Source organism: Chionomys nivalis, chromosome 5 (assembly GCF_950005125.1).
Source record: "Chionomys nivalis chromosome 5, mChiNiv1.1, whole genome shotgun sequence".
In the NCBI taxonomy this organism is placed as follows: domain Eukaryota; kingdom Metazoa; phylum Chordata; class Mammalia; order Rodentia; family Cricetidae; genus Chionomys; species Chionomys nivalis.
The window spans coordinates 79,875,324-79,900,154 of NC_080090.1; the positions used below are offsets into that span (position 1 = coordinate 79,875,324).

General features: G+C 39.6%; 1 protein-coding gene across 3 annotated transcripts in view; it reads right to left on the reverse strand.

The window, feature by feature from the left end:
- The window catches only part of Dennd1b (DENN domain containing 1B), a 231,217-nt gene that overhangs the window by 13,232 nt on the left and 193,154 nt on the right, over positions 1-24,831 (reverse strand). For 2 of the 3 annotated variants that reach the window (XM_057769835.1, XM_057769834.1), the window contains 2 exons: positions 21,416-21,472; positions 20,468-20,575 (listed from right to left, as the gene is read on the reverse strand). In XM_057769835.1, the coding sequence (XP_057625818.1) occupies positions 20,468-20,575; positions 21,416-21,472 (165 nt within the window). Of the gene's footprint in view, positions 1-20,467; positions 20,576-20,932; positions 21,027-21,415; positions 21,473-24,831 lie in introns of those variants that run through there. The other variant, XR_009057142.1, reaches the window with a different exon arrangement.

Sequence of the window (24,831 nt, forward strand, 5' to 3'; positions counted from 1 at the left end):
TTGATAATAGAAATATGATAAAGTCTTTATGAGACGAATCTAGGATTCTTAAGGCAGAGGTTGAACGCTTAAAAACAATTGAGAAAGACAACAATCTTCTCAAGAATCAGTTTGAAGTCCTCCAGGAAGAGATTAGATCTTTGTTTAACATGACTCGATAAACTGAGCAGAATTTAGAAAAGGTACAGGCTGATATCAAGGAGAAATTCATTATTATGGAAGAGGGAACAGCTGATTTGGATCATAAGCTTCAGTCCCTTTCTGTAGGAACTGAAACATTAACTGAGAGAATCAAAACTGCTGAATGTGACAATCGGATTTTGTCTAAAGCTTATGACAGATTGGTGGAAAGACTGTCAATACAAGAAGGCACGGTTTATACCATAAAAATTATGTCCAAAGATGAGATGTTATCTCTAATGGAAAAACTTCATACTTTAGAATCCTCAATGAAGGCTTTGGAACATAATTCTGGATAGGAGATTCAGACATTGCAGAAGGCAATGGTGAATAGTATTGAAATAATTGAGGAATTTCTAAATTCTGATGAAGAGGAGCAAAGGATAGAAAGGCAAATTTTAACTCCATCTGTGGGTAAATCGCTCTGAGATAATTCCCACAAAGCTCTACCTACAGCTCTACCTGCCTTTCCAGTAATAACAACAGAAAAAGTGATTGGTTCCAGAAACCCTAGGGTCATCAATGAAGATATATGGGAGCCTGTCCGTATGAATGATCTCAAAGAAATTAAACAGGCTGTTATGACTTTTGGGATGCATGCATCCTTTGTTAGAGAGATGCTAAAATCATGGGCCGGAACAAACAGGATTACGCCCTTTGATTGACTCCAACTGAGTTCTTGCAGTCCTTGAGAGTGGACCATAATTGAACTGGAAATGCTTATTCAGGCAAGAGGCTAGACTTTTAGAACAGCAGGAAAGAGCGAAGGGAATTGAGATTTCCCTAGATTAAATTCTAGGTGAAGGGCTTTTTTCTGACCCTCAGGAACAAGCTAATTTTGACGAAAACACACTCTCCATATGTACTACAGCAGCCTTAAGGGCTTGGGACAGGGTGCAAGACCCAGGACAGAGAATGGAATCATTTGTCAGAGTTAAACAGGGTCAGAGAGAACCCTTTAGTGACTTTTTACAAAGACTAATTAAAGCTGTACAAATAGGAATATCTGACCCAGAAGCAAGACGTATAATGATTGAGTCTTTGGCTTATGAAAATGCAAATGTGGAATGCAAAAGGATCTTGGGGCCTTTAAAGCTCAGATCAGTGCCCTTGGAAGAATGGGTCTTGCATACACTGAATGTTGATACATTTGATTATGGCGCTGAAGCATGGGTAGAAGAAGCAATTTCCAATGGCAAAAGAAGACACCAGAATACCAAATGTTTTAACTGTGGCAAAATGGGTCATATGAAAAGGAATTGTAGACAACGGATTTTCAGAAATAATAATAATGCATCTTCTAGAAATAACAGGAATAGGAGGACTCAGCCTTCAGGTTTATGTAGAAGATGTGTAAAAGGCAGACACTGAACGAATGAATGCAGGACTACAAGAGATAGACAAGGCAACCTGATACAGACGGGAAACGCGAGGGGGGGGGGCTCACAAGCCCCCATGGCAAACATGGTTCAGTCATTTCCAGTTACTGCAGAGAACGTGCCTCGTCAGGACAATTAGGAAGCCCCATGCCTACTGTTACAAGAAATAATGATCAGAAGGATGAGTTCCGTGTGTTTTGGCAAACTTCTATAAGTGATCAAAGACCAAAGCTAAGAGTGTGTGTAAATGGCATTTTTATTACTGGCCTGCTGGACACAGGTGCTGATGTAAGTATCATTACCCCAGAATCTTGGCATCTGTATTGGCCTCTTCAGGATGTAAATGTTCAGTTCCTGGGAATTGGAACCCTATCTCGAGTAAGGCAGAGCACGAGATGGGTTGAATGCATAGGGCCAGAGGGACAAATAGGAAAATTAAGGCCATATGTAGCCAATATTGCAGTGAATTTATGGGGTCGTGACCTACTACAACAACCCAAATTAACCCAAATTAACATTCCTGCTATTTCTAGAGCCTATATTTCTGAGAATAATATTAAAAGATATTACAAATGGAGAAAACCGGCCATTCGGGCTGTACAAGAACACAAAGCAATTGATGTCCCTTCAGAGATACCAACAGCCTTGCCTCTAAAATGGTTGACTGAGAAACCAATATGGACAAAGCAATGGCCTTTAGCTGAGGAAAAGTTACAGGTGTTAGAACAGCTGGTACAAGAGCAATTAGATGCTGGACATATAGAAGAATCTACCAGCCCTTGGAATTCTCCTGTATTTGTGGTTAAGAAAAAATCAGGTAAATGGAGAATGGTGGCAGATCTCAGGGCTATCAACAAGGTTATGCAACCTATGGGCCCTCTGCATTTTGGAATTCCTTTGCCTTCTTTATTACCAAAAGGATGGCCTCTCATAGCTATTGATTTAAAGGATTGTTTTTCACTATACCTCTACAAGAACAAGATAGAGAAAAGTTTGCCTTCACAGTGCCTACTTATAATAATTCCCAACCTTCGAAGAGATACCAGTGGGCCGTCCTCCCCCAGGGCATGTTAAAAATAGCCCCTCCCTGTGCCAATATTTTGTGAATCAACCATTGCAAATAATACACAAGAAATATCCCAAATCTATAGTATATCATTACATGGACGACATTTTGTTATCCGATTCAAACATGGATACCTTGGAAAGACTGTTGGAAGAAATAAAGATAGTTTTACCTAAATGGGGATTGCAGATTGCTCCTGAAAAGATTCAGAGGGGAGATTCTGTTAATTATTTAGGTTATACAATAGGTTTGCAAAAAATTAAGACACAAAAGGCACAAATTAGGAGAGATCGCCTACGGACTCTTAATGACTTTCAAAGACTGTTAGGAGACATTTCCAGTCTACGACCAGCTATTGGGATAACACCTGATCTAATAATTCATTTGAACAAAACCTTGGATGGTGATAAAGATTTGAACAGTCCCAGAGAATTAACAGCTGAAGCAGAAAAGGAACTGACAATTATTGAGGAAAAATTACAACAGGCAAATGTGGACAGGGTGAATCCAGAGCTCGATTGTATTCTCGTCATACTACCATCAAAAATTTCTCCTACAGGAATTTTAATGCAGAGAGATGGTATTATCTTAGAATGAATATTTTTGCCACATAAACCAAGTAAGAAACTGAAAACTTATGTGGAAAAAGTCTCTGAGTTAATTATAAAAGGCAAGCTGAGACTCTGTCAACTAGCAGGCATAGACCCAGCAGAAATTATAGTGCCTTTCACTGCTGATGAACTAAAGAAATTATGGGAAGATAATGAACCATGGCAAAGAGCTTGTGCTAATTTTTTGGGAAATATTAATAACAACTATCCAAAAAGCAAGAGGCTTAACTTCATAAAGAGAACTTCTTGGATCCTTCCTCAAATCGTCCATGATGCTCCAATAACCGGAGCCCGTACATTTTATACTGATGCCAATAAATCAGGAAAGGCAGGTTACAAATCAGAAGACTTGGGTAAGGTGGAACAAAGTCCTTATGATTCTGTCCAGAAGGCAGAATTATATGCCATTCTTATGGTGCTAAGGGATTTTAAAGAACCTATTAATATAGTTACTGATTCACAATACGCAGAGTTATTTTACATATTGAAACTGCTGAATTTATACCTGATGATACAGAAGTAACCTCATTGTTTATCCAGGTACAAGATATGATCAGGAACAGGCTTTGACCTATGTATATAACACACATCCGATCCCATACGGGTCTGCCAGGTCCTCTAGCACAAGGGAATGCAGAAATTGATCAACATTGATTGGTAGTGTGCTACAAGCCTCTGAATTTCATAAAAAACATCATGTTAATAGCAAAGGCGTGAAGAAAAAGTTTTCTATTACATGGCAACAAGCTAAGGAGATTGTAAAGAAATGCCCTACTTGCTCTTTCTAAAACCAAACACTACTGCCTGCAGGGGCTAATCCAAAGGGCACTCAAAGGAATGAAATTTGGCAGATGGATTGTTCCACTTTGCAGAATTTGGCAAATTAAAATATGTTCATCACACCATTGACACTTATTCAGGCTTTCAATGGGCAAGTGCTTTAAGTTCAGAAAAAGATGATTCAGTAATCACTCATTTATTAGAAGTCATGGCTATCATGGGTATATCTACACAAATAAAGACAGATAATGGTCCTGCTTATGTCTCTAGGAAAATGAAACGGTTTTTTGATTATTACAATATCAAGCATGTTACAGGTATACCATACAATCCTACAGGTCAAGCAGTCATAGAAAGATCAAATTGAACTATAAAGCATATGCTGAACAAACAGAAAGGGGTGGGAAATACCCCCAGAAATAGGTTACATAATGCTTTGTTAACCTTGAATTTTCTCAATGCTAATGAGAAGGGAACAATAGCAGCAGAAAGACATTGGATAATGGAAAAGTCTACTGAACTAAATCAACCAGTTTATTTCAAGGATGTGCTGACCTCACAATGGAAGCCAGGAGATGTGCTGCGTTGGGGAAGGGGTTTTGCTCTTGTCTCCACAGGTGAGGAAAAATTGTGGATACCATCAAAATTAATAAAGGTTCAGTTTGAAGAAGAGAAGCCTCTTGGAAAAGATAAATAACAATTCATTCACAAGGATGGCGATCACACTGATGGTAAGAAATACAGATAGGTTGGGGGCAGGGTTCTTTTCTTATCTCCACAGAAAAATACTCATCTTCAAAGAATTTAAGGGACCCTGAATATTTAATTACTGATGGATGGAAACTAGTTACGACCCACTAAGGATCGACAATAAAACTATATATGTTCCATAAGTATTTTTTATATGTCTTATTAAACATTTCTTTATAAATATGTAGAGCTGGTTTTGGAGTTGGACTATGGCTCAGTCCCTCTTCAATTCCAAGCCTGTTGATAAGAGATATCTCAGAGTTTCTGTCTCAGGTCAGGAGCCATGAAATGGGACAGAATAAGATTATATACTTGATATACTTTCTTTGCCTTTCCTCATATCTGTGTCTTTCTTTATATGTCAGTATATGTCCTTGTTGTTAATGTTTAAATTTCCCATAACAAGCAATAAATTTTCCTACATTAATCTTTGAAGTTTCCAGGATGAAGATGGGGCCCCACGACATCAACTCAATCTGGTTATTATGACGTCATAATTTTTTTTTAAAAAAACGCTAAATTAGACCTGTTTTTTGGTACCAACTGCACGAGACAATTTCGAATGGTGCACATTTTTGACAACACTCTGGCCAGACCTCAAAACGCTCAGAGGCTAGTTACAATTTTTTTAGGTCAAAGGTTAATTTGGGAATTTTATCATCATTTGCTTCCACAGGATCCCCTTAGAAGAACGTTGCCCCCATGTCAGCTAGAAGCAATCTTAGAGGACAACGTTCCCTCTCCCAACAGAGTTTGCCCTCAGGGTTAGGGACATCATTTAGTGGTTGGTTTAGGGTTGAGGGGATGGGGAAGATATTTTATGGAATTAGGGGTATTTTTAAAAAAGGGGGGGTGATTAACTGGTTTGATGGGATGATTGGTATTTGTGAATTACTGTTTTTAGAAAATTGTACTGGTACTGTTTCTTGTATATTGATATATTGAATATTGAATGTGAGTGTTCCTATCTTTATTTTTGTATAAGAGTATGCTTATAACTTTGTCTATATTGTATTGATACATTTACCATATTACAATGTAAATTTCTACCTCTGATATTATTTACATAATAACATTGTTTACATTTGATATGTAATGACATTGTTTACAGTTGTAGATCATTGTCTTCATATATTGCACAGTTGTTTATTCTCTTAGTCTTCAAGTTAGATAGGTATGGAGGATTATATGTTTGTCATATTTATTTTTAGGTTAATCAGGTCTTTTAGATACATAGAGATTATATTTAGTATAGATAGTATAATCTTCAGCCTCTTCGAAGAGCCGTAGAAAATGGCCTTTAATCTAACCTAGAATTCTGTGTCAACGAGACACAATCACTCCTGGCAACACCGCTCTACTCCTGAGAGAACGTTGAGCACCAAAGACACTCCACTGGGAGCTTGTCTTCTTGGCAAAACTGGCCTTTGGGTTAAGAAAAACCCATACCTCAACTACTGACAAAGATACAGAATATTCATAAGTGGATGAAACAGGATTGTCTTATCTTGCCAAGACAGGGTAGGATAATTCTAAAAGTTCCTTGCCTTTAATAATGGTTTGTCAGTTATGTTAGGCCTTAGCCAAAGTTGGTAGACTCAACATTGCAAACGAGACTTTGGGTGATTGCCCAGGTAGTCAGTTGTCTCTGTCATTTGTTGCACATTTTGGGTATCTCTCGTTTGTTAAGTAATATTAATTCCCTTCTCAGATCTTTGACGGAGTTGAAGATTAGATAATTGTAGTTACTCTCTACATTATTTAAACTCCTTGAGATAGAATGTTTAGCAAAACTTTTGTTATATGTTTCTTGCTCAATATTGTTTGTTATATTTATTATTTGTTACTGTTGTATATAGTTGTATTTGGTTTAGTTCTGTCTTATTTAGACAAAAGGAAGAGATGTAGTGGAAGCCCAGTCCAATGGGGGGGCGTGTTCGCCTCGGGCTAATGTTTATGTATAAATCTTGCGGGCATGAGCCCCACCAGCCTTTTATTTGTATTTCCTGCCCATCGCTGGATCCCTGGTGTTGTAAGCTATCCCATCATTAAAATTTGCTGTTTCATATTAAGCTAGCCTGGTTATTACGCCGAATACATTACACGTCTGAAATGTTTCAAATATAAACTTCAGGATTTTTTTTTAACTATTTGCCCTTTGACTCTTTGAAGCTGGCCTATGTCTTTTCTGACATGATCTCAGAAAAGAACTTTGGATTCTCCAAGAGGACCATGGCATCTGAACACTGGAATTCTCCAAGAGGACCATGGCATCCTAACGCCAGAAACTGGTGCCAAGGTGCTCAAAATCATTCAGCATCCTCTGCGTGGTGAACGGTAACTGGGAATTTGGAGGCCTCAGTCACCTGTTTAGAGAAGGAACTTCCTGTTTTCCTGTTTAATCTCCTCTAGAACTGAGCCCACCTGCTCGTAAAAGGTGGCACCAATGAAACACCCACAGAATAAGCACTTGTGACCTGTGATGTGGAAATACGTAACAATAAACCTGAAGGTATGCCCAGAGATGTTTGATAATTTGTCCAAGTCACATACATCATCCCAAACAGGACCAGCAACAACATAGGAAGTGTCGTCGCCTGCTGCCCTGCAGAGTCTGTTACACCAAGATGCTCTCTCTAACCCTGGAGCTGCCTGCCTGGATCACTGTTCTCAAGTGTTGCACTCCAATCATTCCTTGAGTGCCAGGACACGAACTTCAAACACAAATCTGAGTCTATTTCGTATTTCCTATCTAGATGCTTTCTACAGAGATGTTACTAACCAGTGTACTTTACAAAAATTACTCATAAAGAGTTTTAAAAACACATGGGAAACCAATTAACAACAATGTTCCTTTTTGTGACTGTAACCCTCCATCCACTGAAGACACTGCGCTACTGCGGGCGCCTGTGCTGTCAGTGCCTGTGCTTCTGGTGGTCTATGTGCTGTTCTCTGGATGGTTTGTGTCTCATCTAATTGGTGCCTTCATGAATGACCTTGGCTGTCAACATGAGACAGGTGAGAAGAGGGAACAGAAGAATTCCCTACATCAGATTGGCCTGTGTGCGCTTTGGGAGAGGGATCTTAATTGCTTACAGATGCAGAAGGGTTCTGCCCACTGTGGGCAATGCTAGCCCTGGGAAAGTGGACTTGGACTGTTTAGGAAAGGTAACTGAATGCTGTGAAATATTACTTTAACTAGGCAAAGATATGTTAGTTTGTTTATGGTGTGGAATATCGCTTTAACTATGTAAAGGTGTGTTACATTTGTTTATGCTGCCTTTGTTTCACCTTGCCTGCCTAAGGCACCAGATTGGTCTAATAAAAAGTGGAACAGCCAATAACTAGGCAGAAGAGGGATAGGTGGGGCTGGTGGGCAGAGGATAAACAGGGGTAGGAATCTAGGCTCAGCAGAAGAGAATGAGAGAGAAAAAGAGGGAGACACCCAGAGTCAGGCAACCGCTGGACAGACAGACATAGAGTAGGACATACAGAATGAAAGAAAGGTAAAAAGCCCCAAGGCAAATATAGATGAAGAGAAACAGGTTAAGTTATAAGAGCTGGTGGGACAAGTATAAGATAAAGCTAAGCATTCAGAACTAATAAGATGTCTCTGTGTCATGATTTGGGAGTTGGTTGATGGCCCAAAAGAAAGTCTGTTACAACTGAATGTCTGTCTGGGAACAGCCAGGAGGCAGCATTCCTTTGGAATTATGCTCCGAGCTCCTGCCTTGGCTTCCCCCATTACATGTTACCTGTAAGTGGAAATAAACCCTCGGCTTCGCAACTTGCTTTTGGTTTATCATAGCAACTGCAATCAAACTAGAACACTTAATTAGCTCAATAAAATATGCCACGATTTTGCCTTTTAATATTGGCCTATCCTTTGGAGCACGCCGTTGCTATTCCCTGAACAAATGAGCATCTGTGTACATACAGCAGGTAGGGTCTTGTCTTAGTTAGGGTTACTATTGCTGTAATCAAACACCATGACCAAAGCAACTTGGGAGGAAAGGATTATTTGGCTTACACTTCCATATTTCTGTTCATTACTGAAGGAAGTCAGGAAGGAATTCAAGCAGGGCTGGAACCTGGAAGCAGGTGGTGATACAGAGGCCATGAAGGAGTGCAGCTAACTGGCTTGTTCCTCATGGCTTTCTCAGCTGCTGTCTGAGAGCAACCAGGACCACCAGCCCAGGAATGGCACTACTCACAATGAGCTGGCCTCCCATCAACCACTACTTAACAAGTGCTTTGCAGGCTCGCCTGCAGCCTGGTCACGGAGGCATCCGCTTAGTGGAAGTTCCCTCCTGTCCAATGGGTTTAGTGTGTATCAAACTGACAAAAGCCATCTGTGCAGTTCTGTTGAGTATTTACCTGGCCGACTCAATCTCTTCAGTGCACACAGTGCCCATTCACTCCCTCGATGGAGATTAAAGAATCTTTCTGTGCCAGCTATTAGGTTACATGCTGGGTCATAACAATGAGCAAGAACAGGGCTTGGGTCCTTGTGGATGTTAGTCTAGTAAATACAAACTAAACCAACTCTAAAACTCACACCGATAAGCATAACAGGTATGACTCCAGTAGCTTCTGCTAAGTTATCTATGCCATGGAAGAACTTAACAAGAACTGACCTAATCTGAGAACAAAAGAACCCTTTCCCCTGGGCTCCGAAAGGTCACAGGTGTTAAGCAGATGATGGGAAGAGACAAACACACACACCAAGTCCCTCCGTTGGGACAATAAGGGGAACCGTGAGAAAGTGCGCCATAACTTCTTCAGAACTTGCTTTGATGCTCATGCTGCTTCCTGGGGCCATTAAAGCTTGCAGTTACGCTTTTGCTCACTAGGTGGCACACACACACTAAAAGACCACAGGATATATGGACCTCAAAGGGTTACACAGAGGCCCAATACCTTTAGCAGGGAATGTGGGAGATGAGAACACAGGCAAGGGAGGCAGGAAAGAAGCAATGCCAGATCACAGTCCTAGTAATGTGGAGCAACAGAAAGCCATTGTCTCAAATATCTTCTGAGTATGTATTAAAAGTTGGTACTGTACACTGGCTCTTCGAGTTCATGCAGTAGATATATGTTTTCTTTCCATTCTTAGCATTTCTTCATCTCACAGACATGCAGTAGGCACCAACTATATGCATTTTACTGCTTCCACAGCACATATACAATCAATGAAAAAAATATTTTCTCTACATGAGGAACAGAGCAGCTGCACACAGCGCTCACTAGTCATTTCAGAGCCACACACAAATGGGCAACAGCGTCTCTCCTAGGGTCCAAGTGTCCCACAGGACAGGTGTAGAGCAGGGGATGGGTGGCTCAGGGGTTCAGAGCAGCACTGTTCCCACAGAGGATCAGCGGACAGCTCCCAGGACCCACGTTGGGTGGCACAAAACTGCCAGTCATTCTAGAGGAACACCAATGCTCTGGCCTCCTTTACATGCATGTGCGTGCGCGCACACACACACGCAATTAAAAACAGGAAATAAATATTTTCAAACGAATATAAAGCAGGCAAAAGCTTCTATTGCTTAAAAGCAAATTAAAAATGAGACTCAGAACTGAACATCACAAATCTTAAACTTCTGGATTCTGAACACATGAAACTGTAAAATACAATTTTGCTTCCACGAAACTGTAAAGTACACATTTAGTGCATGGGAAAGTTCACAGATTCAGAACTCATGAGGAGGGTTATTTGGTGCGACTGGGGAAATGTAATACTGGAAAAGTAAGTCTGCCAGTATGGAATGGAAACCTCCTGGAGCTGAGCCTACAGGTAGACTGGACAAAATGCAGAAGACCGATGGAGACAGGAAATGCTTTCATGGAAAAAGCACAATCTCAGAGAAAAGGCTTAAGTCATGACACCACAGAACTGAATGTCTGAAGAGAATGTCAAGTTGTACTAGCACCTTCGGGAAAGCTTCCCAGACTGTAAACCGGCCCCAACCAAGGAGCCTGGTAAGCTTGCAGTTACCCTTGTGACCACTAGATGGCAAGCAATGCTAAAGAGGCTAAATGCAGCTTGATCTTACAGTCTTAGGTGAGTGGGGGCGGGAGAATTTGGAGTGATAGGATGGATATAAGCAGATGAAACAGAAAACAACTTGTCTGGCCTTCACAGAATTGTGATTCTGATAACACATGAAACACTTCTGAGACAGACACATTATGAAGCTCAGACTGGCCTTGGCTTCACAGTCCTGTCTCTGCCCCCACAAGGCTAAGGTTACAGGTGTGTGCCGACTTGCCTGGCTTACTACATACAATTTTTTTCCTTTCTTTTTGACACGGCCTACTCTTTTTTAAAGACTTATGAGTGTTTCTCCTGCATGTATGCACATCCTGCTGCCTGGCGCCTAAGGAGGTCAGAAGAAGACTTCTGATGCCCTACAAATAGATAGAGGTCAGTGTTGTTAACTGCTGGGGAGGGGCTGGGAACAGAACCCAGGTCCTCTGCAAGAGCAGCAAGTGCTCTAAACCACTGAGCATCTCTCCAGCTCCTAAAAGCAAGTATAATATTTGGTACTACCCCATTTTTGAATTGAGGCAACCAAAATCCAGAAATACTGTTTTGCTGACCCAAAGTCTATACAAACACCTTATCCTACGCACAACCCACTAGTGGGATAAAAATGTCACAGCACAGAATTAAAATGGCAGCGCCCTGAACATGCGCAGCAGTTTGATTATTCGCAAAGAGCTTTAGCACACATTTTAAAAACCGTTTTCGGACAGTAACTGAAGTGCAGTTAAAGACTTACTGAGGGTTCGCTTCAGTGGTAGTCATTTCACATTTGCTCGCTCCTTGACAAGCTTACTTTACCGCACGATGTGCTGAAGGCTTTCCCAGTTAGCGTACGAGAAGGCAAACGCTAGCAAGCAGAGACTTAGGGAGTTGTGGAATCAGAAAGGTGCACGGCTCAGACTCTATTCCAAGCACATAGACTCCACAAAACTTTCTATTATATCTGTGCTGGGTGAGAGTATTCTGAGGTGCCCAGCGAGAGAAAGACCTGCTACAAATGGCAGATCTCAACCTCATTTCAAAGTAGGAATTGTGCCAGCAAGATGGAGATACTAGTGCTCCAAGAAGGGAGGACATAGTCAGGCAGGAGACCACACTGAGGCCTGAGGACCAAGAGCCTCCTGTTGGTGCACTTGGGGACTGGAAGAACTCACAAGAGAGCGAATGGATTGAGCTGGAAATTCCTGTTGTTACCAGGTAAGAAGCCAAGGCCTGAGACGGAGAGTCTTACACTTGAATTCTTCCTCCATCAGGATGCAGAGAACTTCAGGAGAATGCTGCCCCATCCCAACAAGGACAAAGACTAGATAACCTATAAAGTAAATCCTAACTCCTTTGGAATCCATGAAAGAGACCAGATCCACAGTAGCCAAGTAAACTTAGCTTCATCTATCAGAGCTGCCATGGAAGGGGGTTATAGGTGCTGAAAACTGAGTAAGTCATTAAATAAAGGACAAGTATGAGCTAACGTGTCAACTTCGAGTAACTAGGAATCTCCAAGACAGGGAAGAATGGTGTGTTTGCAGTCCCTGGCTTCCCACCCCCCAATCCTGTAAGGGAAAGACAGGCCCTCTGTGGTCATCCAGCACAGCAGAGAGCCTGCTGCACCATGTTCTTTTCTGTATCTTTATATAAAGCTATTGTCTTCCCAATACTGATAGGGGAAGCGGGGAAGTAAACTCTCTACCGGTGGGAAGGAGCCCACACTGATACCAAGCCTGCTGCACTGGGGAGAGACGGGAAACTCCCTCCAGCCAGGAAAGTGATGATACAAAGAAGCTTGTGCCCCACAAGGAAGGGGCGTGGCTCCAGTCTGAACAGGAATGTCCTCTACAGGCCCCTGTGTTCTAGACGTGGCCAGGTGGTAGGTGCTTTGTTGGGAGGTGCTGGAATCTCAGGTGGTGAGGGCCTGTGGGAAAAAGCAGGGATGTGCACCCTGGGAAAAGAGGGTTTATCTTTCGCCCCTTCTTTACTCTAAAGTTCTGGGGCTACCATGAGGTGAGCAACCTCTGCCAGACCAACTGTACCTCAGCTGAGGATGTATGACAGGCTCTACAAATTACCTTCTAAGGACTCTTGCACACAACTTCCACTAGAGGGCAGACTTGTAATCCAGAACCCACTGGATTCTTTTTGAAACAATTTTAATTATAACCAAATAGGAAAAGTTTGTAAGTAATACTGTTCCAACAGAAAAAAAAAGTAACATTTTTTCCTAATTAAGAATATGGTACCTGGATATTTCACATAAAATCAACTACAGAATAAACAAGGTTAAATCCAATGTCAAGAAAGCCCGGAACACACACTGCTATCACGTGCTTTTATTTAGGCAATACTTCTTTGGTCACGTTCACTTAACTTATTGCAAAAAAGTTTTATCATTTGAAGTTTCTGAAAAGATTTTCCTATTATTTCAATCTAACAAGTTAGTTTAACAGTGTCTTCAACACTGAGCCAAATTAAACATAAAATTAGAAACGTTGCTTATCGTGGTTTGCTATTTGTTGCCTTAAGAGCTGCTGGGCAAGAGGGAAACCGCAGTTGGCACTGGAAAGCTAGTGGCCCACCTAGGGCTAATGAACTCAGGGATCTTGGAGGAGAGCCTACAACTGGCACTTTGCTAAAGCAGTGTAAACTCTAACTACATTCTAAATGTTTGTCCTTATACCACAGACATGGATAGGCCTCAGCCCCCATCAACCAATCAAACTGTAGATTGTAGAGTCCAGTTCCAATGGACACATCTACAAAAGAACTCCAGCACCCAAGGCTCAGGGAACACTGTGGAAGTGGGGCAGTCCGAGGTTCAGGGAGTTGGCTGTGGGGCTGTGTCTCCCACCAACGTCAGAAGCTACACCAGAAAGACTCACCAACCTATCTGCCTAATATGAGACCAGACATGACAAAGAGGTCAGGAAAACCATGAAGTCTCAACCCCACACCAAGAACTACGGGCAACTAAAGAATGCTGAGTGGGGGAAGAGTCTTCTCCAGGGAAAAGCATACTGATTGGTTAACAATACCAAGTGGTCAGCGCTGAAATCCTGAGTACATCATACAGACTGAGCAGGTGGTACGTAGGAGAACACACACACACACACACACACACACACACACACAACACACACGGAATGATGAATGAAGAAGGAGACAACAACTCTGAAGGAAGGTGGAAAGGGGTGTGTGGGAAGGGAGGAAAGAAAAGGAAGAGGGAAATAATATACTTACAGTCTCAAACTATAAAAGAAATACATAGTTATTTGTCTTATGTGAAACTTAATTTACAAAACTAAGTATTCTGAATACTTATTGGCAAATCCCTCCCCAACCCACACCATCACAATTGACTTACTTGCCTTGCTGTTTACTTGGGAAGAAGCAAGTGGCTACTTCCATCTGTCTAACTTTCTCCCTTTTTTAGAAAGAAAAATCTTGCTGTGTAATTTGGGCTGGCTTTGAACTTGTGATTTTTCTGGTGTGTGTCACTACAAGTGGCAGCTCTACCACTTCTTGACACTTCTTGTGTCAGCTGAATAGGAAGTGCTACCATTTATTAAAGAGTCCACTGAATTCTTATAAAGGAAACTTTGTCATTAATACGTTAACATATATTACACACAACTTCATATGTGTATCTGTTTTCTTCTGGTTTTCTCATTAGCTACATAATTTAAGAGCATCTAGTTTTTGTATTTTAGGCTATACTTAAATTATATCTGTAGTATGTTAAATATACATTTTACTATCTGCAAATATAAACTATCTGATTATCATATTTGGTAAAAAGGCTAACAATGGCGGGATTTCTTTTACATTCCCATACACACAACTGTGACTATGGAATGTTTGGCTTACAGTCTCTGTGAGCCAAAAATCTGGATGTATATGTACAGGTGTACATCTTAGGGCACGTTTTTTAAAACAAAAAGCGTACTGCTTATCAATTATAAACTTGTCATAGATATTCAGATATGATAGAAATGGTTTGTAGAGCTGGGTGATGGTGGCACACACCTTTGATCCCAGCACTTGGGAGGCAGAGGCAGGCAAATCTCTGTGAGTTCAAGGTCAACCTGGTCTACAAGAGCTAGTTCCAGGACAGGCTCCAAAGCTACAGAGAAACCCTGTCTCGAAAAACCAAAAAAGGAAAGAAAGAAATCATTTGTAAAACGTAAAAATTTAACATATAATGAAACACAGAAACACCAAAATTTCATTTTAAGTGAGCCTAATAGTAGAGAAAACATCTTATCAATCCCATTTTATAATGAAAACATCCTTTATTATTTAAGGAAGAACTATAAGTGTGCGCACCAATTCCACAGCACGTGGCAGTAACAGGACAGCAGACCTTGTTCCGGTTGTAAGCAGTGCACTTGGGTGGAAGTCCTGACTCTATTCTTATCGTCAAGCACACTGTGTGACACTACACTCTGTGACATCACACCGCAGAGGAAATGCTGGCCTTTCTTGGAAAGATTTATACAAACCACCTAGATGGGAGAAAGGGAGAAACTCAAGTGGATTGGCATTTGTCCCAGGCATGAAACAGTTAAAAGTGATATATGTGCCAAGGTTTTAATCAGGCTTTGCAACGAAAAGCTTCTTCAGTCCTCCACTTCCACAAGATTTTGTCACAGTGAAATGCCTTGCTTAGGGCCATCCATCTGTTAAGAGTGACTCGTGGTGTGGCTAAGCTCTTACGCTTGTGCACTAGTACAGTTGTTAGCTGAGTGCGTGTGTGTTTGTGTGTGTGTATGTGTTTGCGCGCGCCTGCGTCTGTTTAATTGTTAAACTAAGCAAAGAAAGGTTAATGCTTAAAGTGGAGCCTTGCTCAGGTTTATAGACTAGACAGCATTATTGAGAGGGATTTCTCTATTCTTCTTAAAGATTTCTACTGCATTTTAGACAATTTCATATGACAGACTAAGAATTAATGGTCTGATATTGTTCCCCATCTCTTCAGGATTCCATTTATATAAAATTGACAAAAGAAGGGAAGTACCTGGGATTAAAACTGCTCTGCACCATGACCGATAGCAGTATTCTCACTGGACCAAACTGCCCCGATTTTCAATAAAATCAGAGAAGGCTCCTTTCCCTGGAGTCCTGTTAGGCTAGGGCGGCTGTTAGAACTGTCATCTCCGCACAAAAGGGAAAGGCCTGGGCTTTACAAATGTGAAGCCTAATTGGGAGATCTTCATGGCTGTACCCTTGACATTTATTTAAGCCTCATCAACAAAACAGAAAATAGCCATACTAATTAGCAGACCAGCACACAAACTACTATTTGTTGGAGGTGGATTATAGATTCACTGTCTATTACAAAGACAAGCAAAGTAATGGGACAGAAATATCTAAACTCCTCTCCATGGCATCCAGATTATAAACTTTGCTTATGTTAAATAAGGATACATTCTTAGAATTCAAATGATCACAATTCACGTCATATTCTGAAAAAGAAATGAAAACAAAGTCTTTCATTGGCGAGCCCTGGTGGAAACTGGAAAAGCTGCATTCTTTCCACACCTGGGTCCATGTCTGATAATTAAATGGATTCAGACTGGAATGAGACAAGTCTATCCAGAGTCATTTCTTAATGTAGCTGACAATAAAACAAACATCTTACAAAGTTATAGATAAGAGACTTATTCATAAAACAAGATTATATTGCTTCTCAAACCGTATGCTAAAGTCAGCAGTCAGCACCCCACTTAGAATGAAGATGAATACCTGCTACTTTGGAAACCACAGTATTGTTAAGTGCTAAAGACAGGAATTTCACAAGAGAAGAAAGCCAAATAGGGCCATTGTTACAAAGGACCTGGCCCTCAGAACACATGTGTACATATGAACAGCTGCCAATTACAGAGTACAGATTATACTTTATTACATTGTATTCCGTTATCTGCAACTTCTACAGCATCCTAGGAAAATGATGTGTAATATTATTAATTAAAAATGCAGAAAGCAAGAAAGAGGGATATGTTATTTTACTAAATGTCAAAGCAAGTTCCTTTTTCAAATCACATTCAGGCTAGCTCTGCACTGGGGAAAGATCACTGGGTTACTGGCAATGTACTGTATTTTGGGAAATTGCTAAGTGTGGGTCTAATCTACTCTTATGCACCACACCAAGTTACCTGTGAAAGCAGTATATATGGGAGCTTGTTTAAATGTAATAATATTGCCAAGTATATAAAAACATGTTATATATCTTAAGTACATACAATTTAAAAATCTATTTCTAGAAATTAACGTGAACCATGCAAAAGAGAAATTAGTAAATTATAATACAAATGTTATATTCTGCTATAAAAGGAAATTTTAATATTAATCTATGAGGAGTTCTCATATTGGAAAAATTTCCTGGGATGAAAATGTTTCTATCTTAAGACATCCTTTGAAAACAAAGATATCATTCATTTTTCCCATCAAAACAAAATCTGTTTTCTAGGGTAAATATCATTTAAGTACTCTTATTATGGAGCCAGTAAAAACTTTTTATGAAAGTGATTTTAAAATGCTAAAGCTTGAGAGCAGTCAATATCCAGTCAATAATCCAGCTTATTAGTGACGTCAGAAAGCGAGTAGGGAAGCTCTGGCTTGTTTACACGTCAGCTAGTGGGCGACTGAGTGGCAGCAGGAGCAGTTCTCCACACATGCAATAGCTTCATTCAGAGATATGCTTTGATCACAATCATAATTTGGTAATTAACTCAGAAATTAATAATAGCTTATGAAAAATCAGCTTAATAAAAGGAAAAATTACTCAGTTTGCTACAAAAATAGTACCATGAGTTCATAATATCTTCATGTTTTCCTTCTGTTTACAGCTGGTAGCTAGGAAAGGTCCTGGACACAGTGGGCAGAGAGTTGTCAGGTGAGCAGGTCTTCTTCAGGAAGGCCTGCAACTTTAGTCTGCCCTACCAGCCTCATGGCCAAAGACTACCAAACTCACGTTAAAGCCACAGTTCCCATGCCCAGGTCTTGCTCTAGCTTGTCCTTCTGCCATATGATGAAAAGTAGCAAGAAGGATGTTATGAAACGTGAGTGCCTTTACCTCGGGTCTCCAGCCTTCAGACATTTAAATGCCTTTCTGTTCTTTCCATATTATTCCAGCTCAAGTATTCTGTTACAGTATACACTGGCTAAACCACAGATACACAAAACCACTTTATCACCATGGTACGAAGGGAAGGGGCTACTCAAATCTTTACTCAGATGATTCTTTCATGAGCCCCAGATGCAGAACTTGAAGCTGCAGCATTTAGTGTCTGCATCAGCCAGGTCATTACTATCCCACCAGACTTCCTTTATGGAATGAGTTGGATATTCTTTACCATTGTATATTGGAAGTACATTAGTTAAGAGATTGCCTGGATTGTCAGATGAGAGTTGGACTTCGGGGTTTTAAATAGCATGGGGCTGCTAAGTTTTTATGGATTTTTGAAGCTGTACTGAATGTACTTTGGATTATGGGACAGCCATGGGCCTATGGAGTCAAAAGGTGGAAGGTTATGTTTTTAAAATGACATGTTTGGGTGTCAAGATGACAAAATCTGGAGATGAAATGGTTCACATCGATTTCTCATTGATGGTACCTAGAATCCCATGAAAATAACTTCTGAACATGTCTGTGAGGATTCTCTATACTGGGTAGCTTTTCTAGAATGGAACCATGCAATGGGCTGTGATCCCAGAGTGAACTATTAAAAACAAACAAAAAAACAAAACAACAACAAAAACAAGTAACAGGATTCTGTTGACAAATATTTGTACACTGTGTGAAGGTGTGTTGCTGTGAGTGGTGTAGAATAGCCAATAGGCAGGAGGGATACGTGGGACTTCCTACAGAGTGAGGAAGGAGGAAGAAGAGGAATCTAGAGGTGTGAGGAGAAGAAACAAGAGATGCAAGATGAAAGAAAGGTAAAAAGCCACATGGTAAAACACAGATTAATAAAGGCAGGCTGATTACATTATGAGAGCTAGTGGGACAAGCCTAAGCTAAAGACAAGCTTTCATAATTCATAAGGCGTCTCCGTGTCATTATTTGTGAGCCGGCGCCCAAAGAAAAATCCAACTCCAGCATTCCTTTCATTCTGTTTTCTTGCAATGCATGGAATGTGATCAGCCTCAAACACCCGCCATCCAGAATTTCCTGTACCCTCAAGCTGTAAGCCAAATAAACCGCTCCTTTCTTAAGGCGCAGGTCCTTTTCTGCCACTAATCTCTCATGAGCCACAGATAAATGCTATGACCGTCCTGGCTGTGAACCTTGGCAGCTGTCATAAAGAAACTTTGTAGGAACTTTGGATTTGACTCTAAAGCTGATTTCTAAAGGTGCCAAATAGACTTAAATTTGATATACAAGGTTCAATTGGTTAAAACCTTCAGATGCACAGGGCGGTAGTGGTGCACACATTTAATTCCGGCACTCGGGAGGCAGAGGCAGATGGATCTCTGTGAGTTCGATGCCAGCCTGGTCTACAAAGCTAGTGCCAGGACAGGTTCCAAAGCTACACAGAAAAACCCTGTCTCAAAATAAAAATAAAAATAAAATAAAAAACTATTCTAAATACAAAATAAGAGATAAATACAGTAGCCTATTCTAAATACAAAATTAGAGATTACATAGCTATTTTTCTAGACACTTTGCCACTTTGGACAATATTTTTAGTAATATCAGCATTTGAAAAGAAGCTTTACATAACAACAGCAAATAAAATATCCAAGTCTAGAGAAAACAGACATACAGTCCCAAGTTTGGCTTCATGACCTTTTAAGTTTACTATGGAGAAAAGCAGGGTACTTTAAGTAAAAGTGATCTTTCAATGTGTGAGTTGTTCCTAGCTGGTGATAAATGATGCAGTACTCTTCCTCAGTCCTGGACAGAGCAGGGACTCAGAGCTTCTTGCCACACATGCTAACAGGACGGTTCACTGCAGCGTGTTTTCAGACACAGTTCTGACAGCTCCTGATGATCCCATTGAGGATCATCTGTAGAGTAATTCACCCTTGGGTTTCCACACATTGTTTTAATGACTGGACGTCGGGGTTTCATTTTATGTTTGGAGTAAACAGAATCTATTAATGTTCCTTGTCACATTTATACTCCACATAATCACACACTTAACTGTCTCTCAGACTCACCGGACTATGAACTCTTTGAAGACATGATAAAAAAAAAAAAAAAAAAAAAAAAAGCAAATTAAGTATTCTTTATGTAAAAGGCTTGGGATCGGCAGTGCTTTATATTTTGGACCTATTGGGGGCTACAATATCTGTACATACTACTGAGATACCTTACAGACATGAACTATCCTAACACCATATTCTTTGGAGAGCTTCACACAAAGTCCAATGGCAAATTTAGCTAACATTTTAAGAATATTATGAAAAGCTTATGCTTTGAATGTGACCTGGTACATGAGATTATTTGTAGGGCACTTCAGGTCTGTATCAAGATGGAATTTTCATACTAGGGATATCTAGTTCTCCATTGACAGCCATTTAGTGTACATTGCTCTCCCTTGATCAACAATGCTAATTTTCTTATAAGAGAAATACTAATGGTTCAAGTTACTCCTAAAGAATTTGTTCAAATGATGTGACCTGAGACTGGGGGCACAAAGGGCATCCTTACCTGGGAAAGCTTATGTTTCTCTCTGTCTCCTCCCTTTTCACTGTGTAATGTGTAAACTGGTGTATACTGTACCAAACCAGAACAGGTCCCATAATCTTCCTCATTGTCCTACACATGAAGAAAAGCAAAATTATTTTGCAATAATCCACTCGTAACTAAGGTTATTTGATTAATAAAGTATCTGTTAAACATGCAAAGAAAAAAAATAAAACTTTAGTTATAATTTTAAAGAATCTTCTAAAGAAGAAATAATGATTTTCTATAGTATGACTTAATAACTTAAAAAATAATCCATACTTTGACTTGAAATGAAATTTATAAAGATAAATGTTTACCATTACTACAATGGAAGATTTTAAGTAGTTTGTTCTCAACTCAAAACACAGTTGTTAATAAAACTGCAAGCATGTAATGTGTAACCAAAGCAAACACACAAATATGGAAATAGAAACATTTGCATGATACCTTCAATACTCATGGGTTCAAAATCCAATTATTGTATGTGACCTTTTATAAATTAGGAACATTCTTCAATGTAGTAACTACCATTGGAATGAACCTATAAAACCAAAGGGTGGCATTTCTTGATTAATTCCAACCCAAAGATACTTTCTTTAAAATAGCTTGAAGAAAGATTTTCAGTACTACTTTAAAGGCAATCACTTTTATGATACCTGTTAAAAGTATCTTTGAAGATCTCCACATTCTGTGATAAAATACGCAAACAATAAAGGGGTTATTCAGTGGATTTATATAGAATATCAGAGAGTTAGTTGCCAGAGGGCTTGTTATAAAAATACATTCTTGAACAAAGAGAAAAGCATATTTCTAAATATGTTTTTAAAACATAAATAAGCCACTAAAACATAAATCTCACACGGTTTGCAGAGTAGGGACTGCAAAGTCATAAAATCAGGGGGAAGTAAATAGCCCGAGAAGATGACACACCTTGTGTTTCAGCTTACTCTTCACCTCTCGTAGTCCCAGTCTGGCGTGACTCTTTGCCTAGAAGATGAGAGTAAGTGCATTTAGATTCATGTGCTTCTATTACTGTTCACTAAATAAATATAAATATATTTACTAGTATATCTCAAATATATCTAGTTTTTATTTTTTTACTTATTTGCTATCTCAAATAAGCATTGCTAACTATCCATATTTGTTAGAAAAGAAGCAAATTATACCCCAACATTATTTCCAAGGATGCCATCTAGTTAGTATTTTATTAAGCCTAAATTGTTGATAAAAACAGGCCAATATGTATTGTGTCGCATACAAACACACAAAGGTTAACATTCAGCCTAGAATCAATTGAGTAGCTAATGTCCCTTATTAATTTAAAATTATCACCAATGAGAAAGAGAGACAAAGGAAATCACAGCATCAAACTATTTGGGCAAATATTTACATATCAAGAAATTCAAGCAATTTTAGAGAGGATTACTAAAGTGCTGTGTCACACAGAGATTTACTAGCACAGGTATCATAATGGTGTGGACTTGTGGCTAGTTCACACTGATATCTGCCAAAGTCATTGAAAATTTTCACACTATCTTCACGTATCTCTGGGATTTGGCCTTACAAGATTGAAGGTCTCCAATCTGGCTGCAAATTAGGGGGTGCAACTTAAAATAACTGGGACTTTGTTGGCGGAGACTTTGTTGTACCAGAGATTTCTACTCACAGTGTTGGTTGTAAACAGAGGGAGGGAGGCCTCATTTGTTTTGTGTTTCCTGACTGTGCTGGCTGCTCAGATACAGGGCACTGTTTATTGTCACAACCTCAAGACTACGCTGCTATCAAGATACGTTATAAAGAAGGACAGTGACCGAGGAAGACTAAGTCTATATAGCCTAAGATTCAAATCTGGGCTATATTTAGTTATGAACTCTAACTTCTCCCCTTTTCAAAGATGAAGGAGCAAATAATGTTTTTAAAATACACAAGTATTTTAAGCATCACCAAAAAGAGGGCAGCATAAGTCTTATCTACAGACACACAGTCTGGATGTCAGCTCCAAAGCCTTTGCCCCCACTAACCTGTGTAGCTTGCTAAGCTGTTTTTAAGGGAAGTTAAAACATGACTCAAGTTTCCCATTAACAAGTGTGAAGCCCAGAAGACCAATGACATACAGATAAACACTCAAGCAAAGTTCTGAAATGAACGCAACAATTATTTTTGTATTATTTAAAACAAACTGAAATACATTACAGTAGAAGATAATTTCAAAAGCCATTTAACACTGGAATATATTCTCCGGGTTTTTATAATTTTTTAGAGTCAATAAAGACATTTGAGCCGGGCGGTGGTGGCTCACCCTTTAATCCCAGCACTCGGGAGGCAGAGGCAGGCGGATCTCTGTGAGTTCGAGACCAGCCTGGTCTACAAGAGCTAGTTCCAGGACAGGCTCCAAAACCACAGAGAAACCCTGTCTTGAAAAACCAAAAAAAAAAAAAAAAAAAGTAAATAAATAAATAAAAATAAGACATTTGATTCTTTATTTTATTTGTAAAGCAATTAAACCAAAGGCTCCTATTTTCATCCCTATGCTGTGATTGGTTAAAGTATGTAATTATTAAGGAAAAATGCTTTTCTTCTCTCTTAGAATCTGAGGCCAGAGTTGCTTTACTCATACTATTCTCTAGTTGACACGAGTATTTCCTAACCTATCTGTCACACTGTTTTCAGATTGTCCCTCGTATATAAAATTGAACCTATTGTTGGTCTCTTACACAGTTTCCAAATTTGTCCACCAGTTAATTCTAAAGTCAGCCTGTAAGATGGAACAATGTTTGCATCTCCCTTGCAGCTTACACAAAGTTGTGTGTTTAACTAATAAAATGATCTAACAAAAAAGATACTAAGATAATTTAGCCAGATCAAGCATTTCATCTGGGGGCTTCTTTTGTTTATGACTGTGTGTCTGTTGCCTCTTAGTTTTGTTTATGGTTCCTATTTGCATGGAAAAGAACAAATTTGGTGAGCTTAGAAAATTTCTCAGCCAGATATAATATAGAAAACCTTATAACTGCAAGACAAAAATCATATCCACTTTAATGAAATCACAGACAGTAACAGTTGGGCTGTGATGTAACACCATTCTGAGTGTCTCTCTCCCAGTACCTTTCATGTTCTCTAACTCAAGGTGAGCATAAGTCCAAACTCAAAATGGTTGCCTTGGGGTCTTTATGACTGTGGTAAAACACCATGACCAAAAGCAACTTAGAGAGGAAAGGGTTTATTTCAGCTGAAGTTTAGCAACCAGGGATGTTAGGGCAGGACCTCAGGCAAAGCAGGATGCTGAGGACAGGAACTGATACAGAGGCCATGAAGGAATGCTGCTAGCTGGCTTGTTCCTCATGGCTTGTTCAGTCTATCTTACATCATCCATAAACTACCTTCCCGGGTACACTGCCCACAATGGCCTGGGCCCTACTATCAATCATCAATCAAGAAAATGTGTTCCAGGCTTGCTCACAGGCCAATCTGGTGAACATACTTTCTCAACTGAGGTTCCTCTTCCCAAATGACTAGTTAGTGGGCAATCAAAGTGCTTTTTAAATAAATAACTGAAGTAAAAACATGTCTCATAGTTTTGAAAAAATAGCCATTTAGACAGAAGCTAGGTAAACAAATGCTCTAGTAGCCATATAACAGAAATGAGGACTGATGTTTCTTGCAATTTATGGTCAAACAAGAAATTTCAACATATAAATTTCAAAATATGGACATACCAGAAGGATCAGCTTGGGGTAAGAAATATGACAAAAATGATTTATTCATGTTCTTCAAACCTCTTAATTTATGAGATGTGATGACAAGATCAGTGTGGTTTATTCTAAAGACTCTGTAGATTAGCCTCCCTGCTATAAAATGTATTTTTTAAAAAAAGATTTATTTACCACACAAAGGGTGATTACATTTATAACACAATTTTAAGTCAAGATTACTAGTACTAAACATTTATTAAAGTTTATTATAATGTGAGCCATACAAATATTTACTCAGAAGGTAATTAAAGATGAATTCTTATAAAACAACACTGCCCTGTAAGCTTCAGAAACAAGGAATATACATAACCATTAACTTTGAAAAGTCATTATTTTGAAGTTCATCGTCTTGAGATCAGTATGAAGCAAATACTACAGTTCTTACAGGAGCAAAGGAAGGACTTTACCTTTTGGGGGATTGAAAGAAAAGTAGGTAAAGAATGGATCTGAACTAAGTTGATGTGGGAAGTCCTTCTGTATATGTGCTTTTATTGGTTACTGAATAAAGAAACTGCTTTGAGCCTATAGCAAGGCAGAACAGAGCTAGGCGGGGAAGAAGGCAGAGTCAGGGAGAAGCCATGAAGCCCCAACCAG